At 40.2% G+C, this 21,091-nt stretch overlaps 1 protein-coding gene across 1 annotated transcript in view; it reads left to right on the top strand.

The window, feature by feature from the left end:
* LNX2 (ligand of numb-protein X 2) overlaps positions 1 to 21,091 on the top strand; it is a 59,517-nt gene that overhangs the window by 16,385 nt on the left and 22,041 nt on the right. Inside the window, exon 2 of the mRNA XM_058824874.1 lies at positions 16,130 to 16,654. Within this exon, the coding sequence (XP_058680857.1) occupies positions 16,254 to 16,654 (401 nt within the window). The 5' untranslated portion in view covers positions 16,130 to 16,253. The remainder of the gene's footprint in view (positions 1 to 16,129; positions 16,655 to 21,091) is intronic.

Raw genomic sequence — 21,091 nt, 5'->3', positions numbered from 1 at the left:
AGTGCTGGGTTGGGGAGCAGCTGTTGTGTGGCAGGGTAAGGGCTGTGCTTACACCCCCTTCCTTTGCTGTGTGGTGTTTCTCCATGCTGTTCCATACAGCTGAGATCCTCGTGGTAAAAATCGTGCTGTCCTAGCAAATGCCATTTCCAGCTATGACTTGAATCAATGACACGTGTGCTGAAGGAAGCCCATGTAGGTGTAGTGCTGATGTGCTCACAGAGGAACACAGTAGCTGGGATTGGTTTGTGTTGGTTGGTTCTTCAGTTGAAATGGATGTACAAGTAGGTGTAAAAACCCAAAGAAAACGCCGCTAGCCTAGCAGAAGTATCATTGACATTGTCATTTTAATGCTGTTGGAAATGTCTCTAGCAGAGGTCAAAAGTTTTTTTAGTGCTATGCCTTTGAAATACCATCACAGGTTTTATCTCATGGGAAGGAGCAGAATGGGCCTCACTTCTGACTGGACAATTTATTTAACTGGTCTGATGGTCTCACCAGGGGTGATGTCTCATCTAGGCCATGCAGCTCTTCCATGAAGCAGAACGACATAAGTCCTCTTCATTATGCTGTTTATCCAAGCCTGTTTGTTTAAAGCCACACCAAGCCAAGAAGAGGCAGGAAAAACAGATTTGTTGCTTTTTCATAGGGATGATTTACTTTGCAGTGATATTTTCTCAAGTGGAGGATATTATAAAGGCCACCCTGAAGTCTTCTGAAGTATCCACTGAGACCTCAAACTGAACCCTTTGATGCTGGAGGATGCTCTTCTACTGCTCATTTATCATGGTATTTGTAGATTCGGAGGGTTTTTTTCATCTACTTCATGGAACTAAGTGAAGGAAGAGGACAGTCTTTAGGGATGACTGTGGTTATCACATTTAGCTGGTTGTCGACTCTCCTGTGTGTAATTTGTGTAATGTCCAATATAAGGGAAAAATAATACTAAAGTATTCAATTTGTAAGTGGAGTTACTAGACTTTATAAAAGCTGCTGTGGAAGATAGTTGTAGTTTGTGGCTCTGCAAATAAGCATGGTTTTATAGTATTCAAAAAGCCAGAAACTTAGTTAATTTGAAAGAAAACCATAATAATATTTCCCCTCCTTTTTAATCGACAAAAGTAAAGCAATTTCAGGGTGTAAAATGGACTTTCTGTGTTGAGTACACCTCTAGTATTGAGATACTGAATTATATATGGAAATTGAGACTTTGTCAGAAAGTATGTGCAGTTTTGAATACAGTCTCAGTATTCCACTTTAATTTTTTTCTTTAAAAAAGCAAAATTTTCTGAAATAGAGGAGTGAAGAAAGAAGGATGTTACATAATCCACTTGGTTGTTTTTCTTGCAAACATTTTGTTGCTTTACATAATATTTATAGCATATAGAATGACAGGGACTGGAAATGTCCCATGTGTGTTGTAAAGCCACTGTACACACAGAGTTACTGTAAGGATTCCTGCACAAGTCATTCCTCTGTTCTGTGGGGTGTGCTTGCAAAACTGTGAGGTGCTATGGGGACTAGCAAGGTTTCATTATGCATTCACAAGAAATGGCTGGCAACATTTTAGCCTGCAGTTAATTTTAATGTTGAGTTTAGGTTTTGAAAAGGACACGGTGTGAGAGTGCGCCTGCAGATCTTCTACACTGGCTGCTGCTCTGGTTAGTGTTTGCTGAGCCACAGCTGTTGGGGCTTCACTCATATTCATGTGAGGTTAGGTGATTAATTTACTGCTTTAAGGAAATCAAACCCTGAGAGCTGCTTAGTGGCTTTAGGAGGAACTGGTCCTGTTTTAATTACCCATTGGTGAATTAATTTGTGTATACCAGCATGCCGACAGCCTTTTTCCTTGGAGTTCCCTGTTACCATGTGATATCCCCTCCTCCAGGAGATCAACAGTATATTCTTCTTTTCCTGTTGGCAGGTGTTCTGTGTTGCCTCCTCTGGGATGGAAGGCTAAGAAATGTAGACTAAAAGGATGATGAAGGGAAGGGGCTGTCGTGCTCTGTGTTGCAGGTTTTGTAACAGAACCTGGGTTCTGGCTGCCAGGGAATTGTACTGGGGTGTTTCCAAGGCTCTGCTCGGCATTTTAAGGATGCTCCTCTTCAGAGGCTGGGTGCTGAGTCCTTAACTGCAGGTTAGACCCTGTGATGAGAATGACAAACAAGAAATGAGTGGGATGCTTTTGATTTGGCTTGTTTCAAATGCATAGGCTATTCATACACAAAGTGGAAAGTGAGTCTCTTTTAAATTAGCTGGTTTGTGCTTTTTGATTATTTTTTAAAAATTTCTTTTTCCTAGGCTTTTTCCTAAATTATGTGGTTCTCTGGTATGTTTTGGTTTTTGGTTTTGTTTTTTTTTTTTAACAGGCTGGTGCTTTGCAAAATGCTGCGGTCAGGAATCTAGATTTCACTTGACTAAATACAAAGGCTCTTTCTGGTGATTTGTATGTATGTGTGCGAATTTTTTAAGATTAAAAAAAATTATAGCTAGTGCAGTTTTAAAATTTAATTTTAAATACACATTTCATGCATTACGTGAGATAATACAAAGATAAAGAGTATTTTTGTAGTCAGAATGTGAGAAGAAGTGAAATAAAATGAAACATTTATGCAGATACAAGCAGAGGTCTGTGTACCTTCTGCCTGAAATTAAACCAACATCCTCCTTTCTCATGGCTATTTGTATTATTTATAATTGCATGAGATGTGTATCGAGAGGGTCCCTGGGAAATAAGCTCTTAAATGTGAAAGCTCTTTGGTCTCCTAGGATACGTATGTAGTAATAGTTGTGCAGTTATCCATAAGGTTTTCCATTGGGCATCCTGGAAACCCTGTAAACTTCCAGGTAGCCTTTATTAACCTCCTTGCAAAAAAAGGTTGCTCATTTTGCTAGGCACCGTGCAGAGCATGCAAACTTTAAGTAACACAAGTCCTTTGATTAAGACTTTTTTAAAAATTAGGAAGTGATGACATACTTCTGGAAAACAGAATGGCAAACTAAAGATCATTCAGGCATTCGCTCCTTCTATTTTCACTAAATCTGTTTGCCTTCTGGGTTTGTTGATGTCTACGAATTTTGAAAAAACTTCATTTAATGTTTTCAAGTGGAAATGTTTGTCTGAAAGAATAACTCTCATTTTGCTGTTTTTCCAGGATTTGAGGAGGGGAAGTAAGGGAAGAGAAAAATGGGGGAGCAATTAGGGTGTCAGGTCCGGCTGTCAAGCATTGTTTTTTTTAAGTGAAGATTGGAAATTGTTGGAGAGGTTCATTCATTTTGTTGGTGATTTTTCTTGCTCCAAGCATACTGTGTATAAATGTTAAACCTAATTATTTGGGATAAGGTTTTATAGCAACTTCATTGCACACTTTGGCCCCCAGTTTTCCACTAACTAGGAATCTCGAAGCCAAAGCACCCTCTTGGTTGCATTTGAAAGTTTGAAGGGAGTCATGAGGCCAGTGGAAAACAGGGGTCACCAGCCAGCCAGAGCCTCAGCAGATGTGCTGTTCTCCAAATCTCTCATCTAGAAAAAACCCACACCTTTTATTATATATAGGAAAGCTGCAGTGATTTATTTTCATGTACTCAGTGGAAACAAAAAGAGTCTTTGTAAACCCTTTCTGGTTTAGATTCCATTTAGTAATAAGGTTTGGCTAAAGCTAAAGCAACAGAACATACTTTAACAGCAAAGTATCAGTTCAGAATTTAACTTGATATTCAGTTAAACTGGTCTGTGTGGACAAGCACTAAATCTGAGTTCATACATTTCTAGTCCTGAAGTTTACAAAGGGAAATATATGCAAATTACTCCCTTCAGCCAATGTATGGTATATTATTGTAGTAGCTTTCCAGTGTAACTTCTTGGTTCCATGAGCAGTTTTATCTTTTCCATCTTAAAATTCTTCAGCTAGCGTAGCCTTTACACAACTCTGTCATCTCTGTATCTTTTATTTACAGTGTCATGTTGCCTGGGTATTATCTATTATCTTACCCCATATGACTGATATTAAAAGTCAGTGTTGCTTGTAGTTGAGTCTCCTGCTCTTAAAGCAGGTTGTCTCATTGTTGAATGAAACTCTCATCATGTTCTTGCCTGGACTTCTGGTTTTCACATTGCACACAGAAAGGACAGGATAAAGGCTTTTAATTACTGTGTTTGGCCTCCTCTTGGTTCATTAAATTGAAATTACTAGTTTTTTCACTCTGAAAATCAGTGGAAATCAAGGCTGTTCTCTTACTGCAGTGTTAAACAGTTCTTCACTGATGTGTGAAAAGTTTAGTTTCTGACCCAAATGCCTGAGTCTAGGTGGAAACTGGTAACTGTAGAGCAAACTATTGTTTGCTCTACACTAGACCCTGTTACTCTGAGCCACTGCACCACTCTGAGCTTGATGGTAAGTTTTGAGTTACTTCTTAAAAGCTCTGGATTTTACAAACAGGAAGTTTGCAGATTAACTTCCGAGTAACTCATTGAATCCTTGTTGCTGCTGATAGGAACAAAAAAGCTTGGAAGTCTGCTATTTCCAGATACCCAGTTGCATGCTAGGCCTGTTGTGTGAAGATATCCTGGCCTTATGAACACAGCAGCTACTGCACCTGCCTCTGTACGAAAGGTAGGCAGGTGTCTACCGCCCCTCTGGTCCTTGTGTTGCATTTCTGACATCCTACAGTCTTTGTGCACAGTACTGCTCCCTTTTTGAGGAAAAGAAATAAATCCCATGGGAATGTGCATCCTTATCTTGGAGACACTGTAATACTTTGGGATTGGTTGCACAGCTCCCGGTGGAGCGGGAGTGCTCTCTGGGGTGGTTTCTAGCTATTGGACTATGTAGCAATTAAAAAAAAAAACAACTTACAAAGTTTAAAAAAATGTTTCATGTAAGTATCTGGCATAAAACATGTGAACGTGTTTAGTATGAGTTGGGAGTTTAGAAAAAAGTATGGAAATAAAAGGTGGTTTGAATTTTTTATGTTTGTGAACCTAGCCTAACTTGTTGAGAAGTGCTTGGTTTGGGAAAATGAGAATTGTGGTTAGTGAGTGCAAAGAAGATGGATACTCCAGAGGGTGAGTCGTCTGCCTTTTAAAGACCTTTTTCCAAAAGCACTGCTAATGAAGTAATATCCTTCAAAGCAAGACTGGTATTTTAAAAGCTAGCTCTTAAGGGTTGAATACATAGAATAAATGAGGAAGCAAAAATTGTATCATCCCCCACAGATGCAAAATTTCAGCCTGCTGAGAAGAGATTGGACAGGGAGGAGGAGGAGCAGGTTGGCTCCTTCCCGATGTAGCATGTTTTTGTCAGTCTCTCTTGCTGCATCCATTTTGACTGTGGGTAGAGAAAAGTGGTGCCTGAAGTTAGCAATCTGAACTCTTCAGCACACTACTCCTTTACCACTGTCTTCCCAAAACGTGGTGACTTGGAATTCCTTGCTGATGTGAGTAAATGTCTTGTATGTATTGTACAAATTCATTGTTAACTATCTTAAGTGATTTGCATTTTTCTTTCATAATTTCATGTCTTTGGTTTTTTTAACAACTTGGGGTTTGTCTGCCAGATGAGCGTAGCAGTTGGACTCCTGATACCTCTCCCCCCCAGCAAACTTCTGAGCTTTGCCCCTGTTTGCTTGTAGCCTTCTGTGAGGACTTAACTCTCTTTTATTGAGCAATTTTTTTCTAGTTTATTTCTTGATTTATAGTTCTATTAATGTATCTCTTCTCTATAATCTCTGCATATGGCTATCAATTTGATGTTTTACATAGATGCTGCCAGTTACTTGTTTTTAGTGTCATTTTTTTCTTTAGTTTTATTTTTTGCTACTCACTTAGAAGATAATTTTAATTTTTTACCTTTCTTTAGGAATATTACCTTTTCGTAAAGAGAACAAGACTACTGCGGAAAATGGACAGAAATGCTGTAACAGCAGCTCAGCTTTCCCTCTTCCACATTATTCATTCTGCGGAGGGGAGTTAGGAGATTGCTGTTTAACATTTAGCCGCTGTCACTCGTGTGAGAATACATAGCAGGGCCTGCTGGCCTGCTGTGTGTGTGCGCTGCTATGCAGCTTTGCTAAGATTTCTCACTTGAATCTTAAAGAACGGTTTCTCAATAGTGTTACAACTGAGGTAGTTTCTTTCTGAGGGCACTAACAGGAGTCAGAAAATGTGCTAAAGCAGCCAAACTCTGCACCTCAGGCAGGTAAAGAGATGCACCCTAGAAGCTTCCCTATGTAATAGCTAGTGAAATTCTATTTTTTAACGTGTGTGTGTATATATATATATATATATATAACATGCAATCAGCCAAGCTAACAGGGAATGTGAAACAAAAAGCTGGCAAACATGGTTAGGGAGTAGGGAAGTGTTTTTAGAAAAAATGCCTGTTTTTTTCATTCAATAATTGTTGTCTCTACTCTTTCTTGGTGGCTGTGTAATTACAGGGGCTGAAGTGGAGAATATATGATTCCTACAGCAGGACTAAAACAAATGCAGTCTTTGCTTCCGTATTACTTGTGTCTGTCAAATATGTATAACCAGACTGGATTTTACATAGTCAACTCAGTGTCCACTTCCTTTTCTGAATCCTGTCTGGAGGCCTCAGATCAAGCAGTAGTCTACACTGTATGTAAAGACCTGTTTACATACAAAGTATTTAAATGGGCTTTATTTAAGATAATATTTGTATATATTAAGACTACAACTTCTAGATCTAACATGTTCTTATTATGTAAATTTTGCTGATGTGTGGAGCCATTTATTTTCAGTATCTGTACAGAGTACATCTGTTGCAGTATGACAGGTAGCCTAATTGGAAGGTCTCAGTGTAAAGGTTTTAATTTATGAAAAGCATCCTACAAAATAATATGAGGGTATTTTGCACAAGTCATGGTCTGCCTTTTTTATGTCCCCAAAGCTGGGTCAGGCAGCTGGCTCTGAAAAGAATCTTTTTTCACATATCAGAAGGAAAGTTTCTCCTGGAAATTAACTGGAAATCAAGTTATGTACAGCAGCAAAGTGAAATGTCTTCAGCAGACTTAATAGGGAGAGGCACAGCCATCATCCTGAAGTGTTAACAATCAAATTGTCTTTATTGTGGAGTTAATTCAAGTGTTGGCTAGTGCATGGCAACCTAACATAATTCCCAGGCACGAGTAGAGTCTGCTCAGCTAGGGCAGTGAATAAGTCACCTGCTTGCCAGGGGGTGGCCAGTGCCAGCCCAGCTTTCCCTGATCCTGGCTGTACTGGGCTGCAGACCAAGTGGGGCAGTTGTGGTGGGGAGTCGGTCACTCTGCAGGCAATACCCCTGCTCATGGGCAAGTTGTAATTAGGCCTGTGTGTAGGTAGGCTGAGTTCAATACTCTCGACTGTGGGCTCAAGAAGGCTGTTGTTTTCCTCTTTCCTTTGAGAGTTCTGATGTGGTGATACTTGTTTTATTTCATTAGGGAGAAAATAAGCAGTCTCTAGGCAGGGCAGACTGGTTTAAAGGGTTGCCTTAGCTCACCAAGTGGTGTTGCTTAGCTGCTGGGGTTTGGCAGGTCGAGGCTGAAAATTGAAGCTGCAAGCTCCAGACCAAGTCTAGACCATTCTCTGTGCTCTTTCTGCTGAACTTTTAAGTTTCTTTCTCTGGCCATGGGTTGTCATGGGTTCCTTGCAGGCCATGGGCACTCACTCCTGCAGAGGACTCTGCCTCCTTTCCTGTGGGAGGAGGACAGTGTATAGCTTACCATTTATCTGAGCTGTCTCTAAACCATGTCCTCTTGGCTCTGTCTTGCACAGATCTTAGAAATGCTTGTTTTCAAAGAGATCGGAGGTTTTTGTTAGCTTAGGAGGTAGCTTCATTTTATTCACTCTATGTCTAAGCTAAAAAACTGCTTAGTAACAGCATAGTTTACCTTTGAAAATAGCTTTCCCCATCACTCAACTTGTGATTGATGGGGGAAACCAGCTGTAACCAGTTACGCAAGGTGGCATATGCCTGAAGGAAGAGATGGGATGGTGTTTCTCTCTGAAAATAGTTAAGTCCTACAATTTAACTATTCAGAAAGTTCTTTTATCCTTTCCATCCCTCCACCTCCAGCTTCTCTCTGTCATCAAAGCCATTTCATGATTAATCCCAGTGCTGTCTCCCTGAATTTCCTCCGTGCACACCCATAGGGATGGGGGTTGGTTATAAAGAAGTGCGGGAAAAGGGAGCATAGCTCTTGGATTCCTTTATTTCCTTTGAATCGCTACTGATCCTTAAAATTTGAATTAATCAAATCAAATTCTCTCTGTACATATCCAGGAATGAGCTACGTTTAATCTAGTTAAGTGTATTCTGTTCATCCACAAAAGTCCCTGTTTCAGGGCAAAGTGCATAGGGGAGGGCTTTCCAGAAGGTTTAGCATCTTGATGGACAGCTTTCTGCTGCCTTCATCTCTCCCAGCAGAAAGGGTGGCACATATGGCAAGGGCTGGTGGACAGATTGCGCGGCAGAAAATATCCATGGCGGATAAGCAAATGTTTTACTCTTTCTTGCTCTTCTCCTCTGCTCCATCAGTGAGAAGAAAGCCTCACTAATTGTCTCCTTGTCTTTTTGACTGTTGGGGTACTTTTTTCACTTCCAGTGGATATAAAGGCCCACCTGTTAACAGCAGCAGAAATTAAATACTGCTTTCGTTATTCTTTTTGTGCTAGGAAGGAAATTTGTCTTCAGGTTTCCTGACAGGTAAGTCTGTGTTTTTTCACTTCTATTTAATTATGTTTCTTTATATTTACTTTTTCACTGCTGCAAAAATCCAGAAACAAGTTTAGGTACTCGTAAGGTTCTTCTAGGTTTTTTTAATGCACTTAGGCCTAAAACCTGCTCTATTGTTGAGAGTCCTGGGAGCATCCTTAACTCCCCAGGTGCTTGTCCTGTGTGGTCCTAGCATGGGGTGATTTCTGACACAAAGCGGGGTTAGCCCCCAGGAGCAGGCACTTCACTTTCCACTTAACAGAACATTTAGTGTACGTACAGAAAATAGATCTTGCAAACTGTAAAATGAGCTCCTACCTTTTGTCTTACGAAGCATGACGGCAGGGAAAGGCAAATACTTGAGCAACACTTTTATAGGGTGGGTAGCAGTGCCTGCTGAAGAGACGGTGCAAGTTCAAGTTCTTTCATAGTGTTTGTGCTCCCTGCAGACCAGAACATCTGACTAGCCATCCAAACCTGGGTGGCTCTAATCTAGCTTGGCTTGTGTGTCATATTTCTTCCTTTTTCAGTGTTGCTCTTGTTCAGTAGGACTATGCAAAATTTAGTCTGTAGATGTGTAGCTGTATCTTTGTTTGAGATTCATACTCGTCTCCTTTTCTTCTATGCTGAGATGATTTATTGGATATAGCTCTGTATTTTCTGTAAAGAATGGGTATTTCATTGTAGGAACCTCCGTAGAGTCACAGTCCTTATCTTTCCTGCCTCATTGAGACCAATTTGACTAAAGTAAAGCTATTTTAATCTCCTGGTCCCAAAATAGAAGCCGTTCCATTTGTGCCATAGAAGATGGCTGCAGCAGGATTTTTGCCTGTTTGAGCAAAACCTTCTGCCCACTTGTTTTATCTCTGGGCACCGAGTCCTGCTTTCATCCGGTCATCCCCTGATGTCGAGCAGCCCTGGCTTTGAGGTGGTGGTTTTGGGAGGTGGGTGTTATCCGTCATCTCTCCTAAGGATGGTCAGTCTTGTGCTGCCCCTCGGTTTCCCCCTTCCAGACGTGCCTTTGGTAGCTGAGGTCCCCTGGAGCTCTGCAGGTGGCTGTGGGGCAGAGGGGAGCACAGGCAGTGCTCCTGTGGTCCCGCAGCCTGGCAGCATCTCACGCCCCTGTGCAGCAGGGACCCTTAACGCTGTGATGGTAATTAAAGCCCGTAGCCCCCAGTTGCCACGGAAACGCAGCGCTCCACAAATACAAAACACAACTTACGGTCCTGTTAATTTTCCCAAATGCTCCTTATTTGTCAGATTTAACCAGGGTTTCATGTCTCATCCTTGAAAAATGCTGGACTGTGAAAATACCCAGCAAGGGAGTTTGTGTGCACTTTTTTTTTGAGGAATTGCATATAAAAATCCTCACCCCTGGGGCAGGGAAGGACAATCATCACCTGTGACCTCTTGCCTTTGCAGTGATGGTGCCACATCAACATCTGGTGTAAGGATGACTCCTTGCCTGTGAGGGCATTCCTTTGATGGAACAAAAAGACTAACACAGAGGCAAAAAATAATCCCTGGAGAGATGGTTTTACTGCAAGCCCAGCGTTGCCTGCTTGTGGTTCAGTGAAACAAAGTCACCATTCAGGCACAATATTATTTAGTTTGCATATAAAAATTCCAGTCATTCTGCTGAACAACTTAAAAACATGGAAGAGGTTGCTCATCTGCACAAAAAATAGGTGTGTTGGGTAATTGGCATATGGGGCTGCAGCGATAGCAGAAATTGCTGTGCCAGGTCCATCTCTTGTAGATTTTTGACTCGGAGCTGCCAGGTGCCATGTTTTGTCATAACTTTAATTTGTTTGCATTTTCAAAAGAGGAGGAGTCTAACAGGATTATTGCCTCATAAACTTGGACAGGTATTGAATTGGGGTCTGGTGTTTGAAGGCAGTGCAGCCTTTGGATATTGGTATAATTTATGTGGATTTTGTTAAGTCAATACATGTTGCTAGTACTACTTCACTTGTTTTCTATATGGCTTTAATATTAAAGCAGAGATTGTATCTAATGAGCTGGGTCATGCTTATTGGGAGATGGGAAATAGCACTTTTCCCCTATAGTGATGTTTGCTAGCTTTTTATTCTCATTATGTTTTTTTATTAATTTCTTGTGTCTTTTATTCTTTCACTTAAGCTAGGGTCTGCTTTGAGAACCGTTACAAGTCATCAGCCTGATGCTGTAATTCCTGTGAAGAATACTGCACTGGGAACTAAGAACTAATGTTTAATTAATGTTATGATGTGGTTTTAAGCAATGGGTTTAACCACTGTCTAGTTTTTCTTTCCTGGGGCTTATGTCAAACACTCCTGACTGCTCAGAGATCCTGTTCACAGCCATGGCATTTGAATAAAGCAGGGGAATTTGAAAATTATGAGACCCTTCTTAGCTAGCTTAGGCAATCAGGGCCTATTGTCCATGGAGAACAGATTGTGGAAATCCTGTGACATTTTAAAATTAAGCCAGCCTTTCCTGAAATCCAAGATGGATGACTGTGCTGTTGTTCAGAGTTATTGATTAGTGTGTGTTAGATATTACCCTTCAAGGTCAAATCTGCCAGGCCAGGACTGCCTGAATTTAGGGTCACATGAAATCTTCTGAATAGCTGTTACAATTTTTTCCATATGCTCCCTTGCCACACTGGAGAGGAATAATGAAGGGTTATATACTGAGGTGTGCCTGTGATTCCTGAAGCAAAATTTTGGGATCTCATCTCCTCTGAGATGAAGAGAAGAAGCAACCAATACCCAGTGGCCTTTAATCAAAGGGAAAATACAGGTGGACAGTTTTTCACTTGCTGCTGGTTTAGATTACACAGAAGAAATTAATCATTGATTTAGTGGTTAGATAGATCTCAGTGCAAATGCATCCCCCTGGTTAGAGAATTCTGGTTAGAGGTGCAGAACTGAGATTTGCATCACAGCCATTTTGGGATACAGATGGAGAGATACAGCCAGAGACAATAGAGTCCTCCAAAGAAACAGAGGTGTCATTCATCTCAGGGTGTTCTTTTGACATTTGCTTTTGCTTGAGAAAATTGCATAGGCAGTTGTAAACAAAATAAAAAATTGGGATGTATTAAAGGTCATTTTAAAAGAGATTAATTGTTAAGATGGATATTTTGCATAGTTGCTTACTTCTGGGGTATACTTGGGTTTTAGGTAAAATTTTGATCAGTCAGTTAATGGGCTGTAAATCTCTAGGATTTTAATAAGATAATTTAGAAATAGATTGCTTAAATCTCTGAGAGCATTAATTGCAAAATACATGTTTCCATTAACTTCAAACTGGAACTAGTGTTAACTATTTGTGACTTATGTAAAGACAACTACAGCTGAAAGGTTAACTTACTGCTAGTTCCAGTTTGCTTGTGATTTTCTTTTTTTTTTAATACCACCCTTCAGACAGAAGGAATAATATTATGAAATCTGATGTAGGTATAAAGCCTGACATCTAATGCTTTTGTAAAAATGTGTTGAGCTTCTCCAGAGAATGTTCGTTGCATCAATAAATGAGAACAAGAGGAAACCTAAGGATAAGGCTGTCCTTTTCAGTCTAAAATCACTCTTGTGCCAACTCCACTTAAAAAACTAAAATAAAAATTTGCACATAAAATTTGCAGTTGGGTGTCCAGTCTTGCCCAGTTCCCAAGTGGATTGTAATTCAAAACTGAAAGCAGGGCAGCACCTGCACTATTTGACTGTTTTAATGAAGTCCTGGGAAAATTATTTTCTAGGGAATTATATGACTTGAATAACAGGCCTGGCTGGCTCTTTTACCCACTTCATATTTTTTATAATTCTGGTTATTTTTCCTGTTTGCAGCTTTCCTGGGCTGTTATCATCCTGTGGAGCTGGTTATCTGCTGTGATAGGAGACAGAGAAAATAATATAAGGGATGCAGAAAGAGGGTTGAAGTAGGGTATTATAAATGGCAGTGCTCTGGTATTGTGGATTTCAGGGATATAGTGCTTTACATCAGGGAAATTTAGACCTGACCTGTCATCCCAGCTGTTGCTCAGACCACAAACTCTGTGTTTGTGAGCTTTGTAAATAAACTGACATTTTGCACTGGGAACAGATGGTAAACTGTCTTGAGGTCAATAATTAGGCAGCTACAGTATATGATCAATAAAAATCATGGTGATTGTTTCCTCAGTCAGGGAATGGGCTTGCCCCAAGTAGAGCACAGCGATGTGAAAGTAAAGAAATCTTGATTTTTTTTTTTAATTTCTTTTTTTTCAGGTGGTGGTGGTGTCTTTATTTAGGTATTTATTTTTGTTGGTTTAGGGTTTTCTTTGTGGTGGCAGTGAGATTTTTCTTTTCTTCTGAATCTTCATTCTGTAATGCACTATCCCTTTCTTCCACAGCTCTGCTGGCAGAGAGGTGTGGAAGGGTGGTCACATTAGCTGCAGAAGGGGTGGTGGGCGTAGCTTATATGGCATTTATTGATGATTTGAGTTACCAGGGCAGTGGCAGCACTGAGGCAATGTCAGCTGCCCAGGAAGAGCCTGTCTCCGGCCCTCTGCAGCAAAGCACATCCTGGGTTTGTCCCTGCACCAGCAGCATTCAGACCCATTCAGGGGATGGGTCAGCCATAGGAACAGGTGTGTCTGCTCACCTCCTGCAGTGGTGGCAATGGAGTGACTGCCTGTGTCAAGCTCTTGTGATTACAGTAAACAGAGCCTGTCTCTGGGTATACCTTTCCTAAGACAGAAGGCTTGCGATTGTAATTTTTTACATGGCAGTGAATGCCTGGTTGCTCTTCTCTGATTTTACATTTTGTTCAAAATTTAAAGGAACTTGTTAAAATTTTTAACACAAAAAAGGATTAATTTCAACGTCCTGAAAGAGAGGTGCAGATTTGTTTGATCAGAGCCAGTTATAGATGTCAAACTGTCTCATGGGCATATTTACTGTATGGCGCTGACTCGTGCTGTGTCACAGACTGCCATGTGAGTTACATGGACTTCAAGGGATAGAAATTCTAGAAGCCTTCAAGGAGATCAATTTGGGATGGTCACACTCAGGATTCCTGACTGGATCTCCATTACAGTAGTGCACAGAATGATGTTGGGTTTTTTCATAGCCTCAATGATGGTCGTCGACATGCTCATGGTGGGAAGTGGAGGGGCAAGTACCAATATCCACAGGACTCAAGGAAACAGCATGAAGCGGAGACAGGGGATGTTTAGGTTGGATATCAAAAAAGTTTCTCACCCAGAGGATGAATGAGCACTACAGTGGTATCCCCAGGGAAATGATCACAGCATCAAGGCTTACAGAGTTCAAGAATGCTTTGGGCAAATGCTCTCAGGCACATGGTGTGACTCTTGGGGTGTCCTGTGCAGGGCCAGGAGTTGAACTTGATGATCCTGATGGATCCCTTCCAACTCAGAATATTTTGTGATTCTGCATATCAGGACTTGGTTCTTTCTTGGGTTTTTGGTTGGTTGGAGAAGGAGGAAGAGTCTTGGTTGTAGTCAGTAGTAGGTACAGGTCTACACTTTGGGCAGCACACATACAGTGGTTTTTGCTGCCTGTTCTGTGTGTCACTTTGCTGTGCAGGGCCTGTTGGTGTTGCAGGTACCCCCAAGTTCAATACAACTTGTGCTGTGTATTCCTCCCCTGCCTTGACTGACAAAGTAATTTGGTAAAGTCACAATTCAGTGCTGTGTTTTTCTAGAACATTTATCTGGTTTATTTTGCATTACATAAAGACCAGCCATTAGATGGGTCTCATCCCTTCTGCGTTAATCCAGCAGCATGAATGCAGCGAGAGAGAGCTCTGGTCTGAGCACAAGGGCCCCATGCGCTGCTCTCCTTATCTGCTCTCCAATCTTTGAGCTCTTACATAATATATTTAAGACTGTTTTTTGACTAATCTCTTTTGGGGTCTCATTTTGCATTCTTAGTCTCCAGCAACAAAGAGCTGCTATGCTCTTCCCTTGTGAAATCCTTTCCAGAAGGTGCACATTATCTATTACAAGACAGGGCAACGATGAGCATCAATTTCCATGGCAGAATAGAAGCCTGGATTACAAATTACTATTTAATCCTTTTTACGTCAAAGGATATAATAATCCTTGTAAAATGTGCTCTAAGTCTTGTGCTCGGCTGTGTGAGGTTAAGGGGCAAAAATCAAAATAGAGAATCTCGTAAAAAGTAAGACATGAGGAAATGTGTGTGTTCGACATGAACTTTAGAATTTGTTTAGAACTACATTTCAGCAGTCAGAAATAAAGATGATGGGCTGATACCTAGACTGCTGGTTTTCATTTTTCTCTATCTTTTCTACTACTTTGCTAGAAAACAGTCTCTGTCCTGAGTGTTGCTTGCTGAATTGCAGTAAAGAATTTAGGTACAAGATAAGCATTGCTCTAATTTGATTTTTTTATCCCCCCACAAGTAAGAACATTTACCAAAACTAACAAATATGGAAGTACCTTAAGACTGTGAGAAAATCTCTTTTATTTTCTAAATCATCATGGTATGTGCGTCAAGCAGTGTGATTCTGTAAGGGAGAGAAGGGTAAATAAGGTTGGGAGGGATAAGGATTTAGTGTTTGAAATTGCACACTGATGGCTGCACAACTTCCTGCCCAAGCAGCTATTTTAAGAGGGGCAAAGTTTAATAACATAAAAAGTTTAGAAAATAAATCCCATGGTGACAGACCTAGAGTCTTTTCTTGCCACACTCAGTGTGCTATAACTTTGTTAGGTAAAAAGCAAAACAAGTAAGTTGTTTGAAGCCAGTAGTTTCATATGATTAGTATTCCATATTTTTATTATTGGCCTCTGTACTAAATCAGATGGGGCATACTGGATAGAATCTGTCCTTCTTACTGTGTAGCAATCCACAGAGGAAACCTAGAAGTAAGGTTTGCAATATTTGCAATATTACTAATGGAATGAACTGGGCTAAGCTGTTTGCTGTTTTTTTCAGTGCAGTGTATTTAGAACATTACTAATAACCTAATAATCTGTATAGTCAAAATCCAGAAAACAGAGTAGGACCAGATTAAAAATGTTATCTCATACTAAAGAACACAATTATTTGATCATATGACCATCATTCCACAATAGGGTATTTTTTTGCCAAATGCTAATTGCATGCTTCCAGTGTGACAATGCATAATGTGGTGTCCTTGCTGTCATAAAATGGTCATCTTGCAGGTGAAGACACTGCACTGCACCAGCTCTTATGAAGCCATAAAATGTTTTGTGTTGTAAAAGGATTCGTATTTGTAGATTTTTCGTTGTTGTTCTTTTCTTTGACAAACTTACAGAAAACAGAAATATTCCCCTGATCTATCTTGTTGTTGTATTTTGGGAAATCCAGAATCAAATGTTTTGAAGAGAACTTCCATATTTCCTGCAAAATGAATAATTTCTATTTCTTTATTTGTTGCAGAAAATTACTGAAGAGCATATATAAGTAACCCTGGAAGAAGTTGTTGCTCTGTGAGCTTTACATGAGCATCCCCATCCTATGAGAAGGAAGAGGAGAAGGATCTGTCAGCCTTCTTAGCTGTAAAATGGGGACTGCAGGTGACGACATGGCTGCAGTGGAGCAGAATGCCTCTTTGAACCCTCTGTGCTTTGAGTGTGGCCAGCAGCACTGGACAAGGGAGAACCATCTCTACAACTACCAGAACGAAGTGGATGATGATTTGGTGTGCCACATTTGCCTTCAGCCCTTGTTGCAGCCATTGGACACTCCCTGTGGACACACCTTCTGCTACAAGTGCCTAAGGAACTTTCTGCAGGAGAAGGATTTCTGCCCACTGGATCGAAAAAGACTCCATTTTAAACTCTGTAAAAAATCCAGCATCCTTGTTCATAAACTGTTAGACAAGCTTTCTGTTTTGTGCCCCTTCTCTTCTGTGTGTCAGGAAGTGATGCAGCGATGTGACCTCGCGGCACATCTTAAAAACAGGTGAGCGCTGCAGGTGCTTGTGTTGCACTTTCCCTACACGCTTCTTTGTGGCCAGTTTGTGTAGCAGTAGAAATTGTGGGCAGGAGAGGGGGAGAGAGTTGTTGGTGGCTTTTAAATTCACAGCAGAAGACCCTAGAAAATGGATCAGTCAGTCTGTAGCTGTGCACAGCAATGCACTGGATTACCCCTTTTTCGTGCACCACTCCAGAAAATAGTGAAGACTGCTTGGTGGTAGTCATGGGGACAATGACGTGGATCATTAGAGGTCTGAAGAAAATTATCTATCAAAAAAATAAAATACTGTGGCAGTTGTTTACAGTAGAGGGAAAAAGGCTGAGGGAGTGGGAAAATTAGAAATGTGCAAACTGTCTTCAGTAGGAACAAAGGAGATTGAGTTCAGATTTTAGGGGAAAAAGCTTTATAACAGTCTGGCACCGGCATAGCTTGGTTAGGGAGCAGGTGTCCATTCCCCATTTTTAGAAGTGTTTATGAACACATTAAACAAACTTTCATCAGGAGCAGTAACATCAGAATTGATTCTGCTTTGAGGTAGGCAGATGGACATGGTATCTCTCAGGATTGATAGACCTTCTCTGCCTGCCCTCAGTCCAGTCCAGGGACACTGGTGACCACCCAGACAGGTTCATTTGAGAGGTGCATGGACCTGCTCCATGGATTTGTTTCCAAGTCTTGGTCTTTGTACCTTTGGAGACTCTTGCGGACCATCTTTGCATGGAGAGTGGTGTTGCAGAGGAGATTGGGAGAGTGTGTGTGGTGCAGGTGTGCCTGCAGGCAAGTGCTCTGCCAAGAAGGGGAAAAGGGCAGAGACCCCTGCCTTGGCAACTATTTGTTCACACTCATATTTCCAGTGTGCCCTCTTCCTTTTTCCACACATCCTGAAGGCTTCTGGGGATTCAGAGGCTGGGAGGACTGTGGGCGTGCAGAGCATGCCGCACCCCTGTGGACTGTGGTGAGTGTGGAGCTGCCTGGCTGGTTTTGGTTGTGGTAGTATGGTGTCCATGTCAGGGAGGCACAGGGGCTAATTAGGAGCCTTTCTCTCTAGGTTTTTATCATCTTCTTTTTTGTAAATTCTCCCTATAGCTTCCATGTTAGTTTAAGCACTTGCTTGTGGTGAGTAGTTTCTGATCTATACGATGACTTGAGGGTGTTGAGGAGGCCTAACTGTTTTATGATTGTTTTATTAAAAGGCAAAATTTAACTGATTCTATTTTAATAAAAGGCAAAATGCTATCAAGACTACTGCTAAATATCTAATTCATCTTCTGCTTTCCCACTGTCATATCCCTCACCTTTTCAGTCCTTTTTCCTTAGCTGACATAGTTTTGAATGATATTAGAGCTGTTTAGAACGGGGTCATACAATTTATTTGTACATAGAACACTATGTATGTACTTTTTAAGTACACATAAAAAATCCATTTACTTCATGCACAAGGTTATTATGGAATTCAAGTGAGCTGAGTCACAAGCTTTTTCTGTTTGTCGGCTGGAAAAAGCTTTCAGTTGCAGAAGGCTGCTCATTTTCAATTCCTTCTGTTCTCTTGGTTATCTTGGCTGATACGCATTTTGAATATATGGTGATTTACAGTTTTCAATTAAGTTTATTTGCAAACATCTGAACCACCTATAAATTACCATTGCTGGCATAAATGATGGCAGCAACTGCATAGTTCGAATTTAATTCTATATGGATTAATGAATCCAGTAAACTTCTACTACTGATCATTACATTTAGGAAAGAAATACAAAATTCAGTATTGTTTTAATTGTCAGCTTTGATTAATATAAACCAGTCACAAAAAGCCTTTACATGAGATGGTTTGCGTTTCTGAAGAAAGCAGTATGGTTGGTTAATTTTCACTGTCTAAAAACCTTCACACTAGGGTTTTCCAGTGGTTTTTTATTAGCTTCATTTGAGCATAAAAGCTGGAAGAAAATGTCATTGTATTCACCAGGTGCCTCAGAGTGTAAGGAGAATTACTGTAATATGCTCCCATAATGAGATGAGAGGCATGAGACACAAACCTGATTACTTCACAGTCACTAATTGCACTCCATGATACCTCATTGCACAAAAAAAATATTCTTGATTTCTCAAACTCTTGAGTTTCATTACATTCCTTGCAAACTTGGTTTTTAAAGTTAAACACAGTGCATATAATATGATTTAAAGGGAAGAACCATATGAGTCATGTACTGTTTTTCAGTCACTTGGTATAGAAAATTTGCTAGTGTTTGGTAAAATAAGTGTCAGTTTCATTCCCTGGAGTTGTTTAAGGAAAGACTGGATGTGGCACTCAATGCCATGGTCTAGTTGACATGGTGATGTTTTGTCATGGATTAGACTCTATGGTCCCAAAAGTTTCTTCCAACCTAGTTAATACTATGTTTCTGTGATTTCTAAATATGAAAGGTATATTTATGAGAAGAAAATCTGACAAAAAGTTAATGAGATTTTCTGTGTATGATTTTAATTGAGTTAATTCTTCTGGGTTATTCAGAAGTGAAAGAAGTCTATTGTATTATAATGAGAGGGTTGAGTATTGTATTTATTGCTTTTTAGTTGGGCTTTAGCTGTTGCCTCCAGTATTTCCCTATGGTAGCTTAAGGTACCAATTTGGATGAAGACATTTTTCCAACTGGGTAACATTGCAGATAATTTTATGTCAAATTAAGTTTGACCTTTATATGGGATTGCATTTTTTTGGAATTGAAGAAACAATTGAGCTATTCACTGGGTGTCGCTCAGCATGCTTAATATATGGATTTAGAGTAACAAAATCCATGGGAAGACAAGTTGTAAATATACAGAGCTTCATCATTCAAAATCCCGGTTATTTTGGTGTTTATGACAGTGCTGGTGAGCCCTGTTCTTCCCACGCTCTCCCATGTTAGCTGCAGGCACTGTCTGTGCCTGGCACTTCAGAGCACCAGAAGTGAAGGGGATCTATGGGATTTAACCCTCTTTTGAATAAGTGGATAGGCAACAAATTCATAGTCTTTACATGCCATATGGACTCTAGCCATTGCTGGAAAGGCAAACAATCTCTCTCTGGTTGTCCTGTGCTCTGAAGCCGCTTGACTCCTTGTAAGCTTCTCACATTGTTGGCTGGGAGAGAGAATTATGCAACAAAACCACTCTTATTTTGGCTTAGTCTTCTCTGATTCCCAAACATAGATAACTCCTGGTGCCTCATTTTCCCCGCTTTTTTTTTTCTTTTTTTTTTTTCTTTTTTCCTGTCAAAAAAGAAACTAAGACCCAGACACTTAACTTTCCAAAGCCACACTGGGTTTTACTTCGAATTGCAGCTGTAAATCTTACCAGAATTACTGCTTAAGGTCACTTTGCTGGCAAAGTTTTATGAGCAATAGCAAAGGCACTTGGATTGCTTCTTTGCTTAAATACAGCTCCTGCTTGGGAAATGATTTAGTGCAGCTGGTTTGAAGTTATTTAGTGTGTTTGCTTTTATCAAACCTCTAGACTGGGCAGAAGCTGATGGCATAGGTTACAATGAATTCTTTCTTTTCAGTAGTCAGTGAGCAAATGTGTTTTTCAAGCTCCTACTGTTATTTCTCAGAAATACCCTGTAAACTACATCTTAATTTTGTATGAAAGCTCTTTTCATCAGCAGAGAGGGATTGCTGCTATGTTCCAAGAAGTCAGCTTTTAAATGAGAAATCCAGCAGACTTGGCTGTAAAAAAACCACAACAAAAACCCACCACACAAAAAGATCCATTTTTCTTCTCTCTCTGATATGAATTAAGAAAAATTGAAGGTAAAAGCTATACTTTGTTACCGTCCAGAACTGAGCAGAAGCTGGTACTGAGGAGGGTAGAGGAAGAAGCTGAATATAAGCAGAAGCTGATTTCACATTGCTAGAATAACTGCCCTTCAATCTTCCCATTAAGTAACGTCACTCTGTTGCTTCAGCTGGGTAGTTGTACTATCACAGAATAGTTTGAGTTTGAATCTTGCTCTTGAGCACCTTGATTCATTAAAGAAATTAAAGAATTTCTAAAAATTCTTAAAATAGTCCTCCCTTTGTTTTTGCTCCTAGACAAGATGTTCTGGCTTTATAGGTAGGTATGAAATACCATTTCTCTAAGTTTGAATTCAGCCCTTATTTATGCAATTTGTTTTATGAGATGTTTTTATGAGTAAAGGAATCCTATCTTTAAAGCTTGTTTCGATCACGAGATGCCCATCTTTGTCCATAACATGTTACAAGATTTAGTCCAAAATGCTCTTTATCCCACATATTTGGTGTTAGTGAAAGTGTGCACCTCTGGAGATTTATTGGCACTTAAATGTTACAACTGCTGTATGGTTTTGCTGTTTGTGAATAATACATTCTTACTGCAAACAAATATCTTTTTATGTTGCAAGTGGAAAGAAAAAATCTCCGTATAGATGTG

Source organism: Ammospiza caudacuta, chromosome 2, assembly GCF_027887145.1.
Source record: "Ammospiza caudacuta isolate bAmmCau1 chromosome 2, bAmmCau1.pri, whole genome shotgun sequence".
In the NCBI taxonomy this organism is placed as follows: Eukaryota; Metazoa; Chordata; class Aves; order Passeriformes; family Passerellidae; genus Ammospiza; species Ammospiza caudacuta.
Note: the sequence above shows the minus strand (reverse complement) of the source record. Positions and strands in the feature narration are given on the sequence as shown.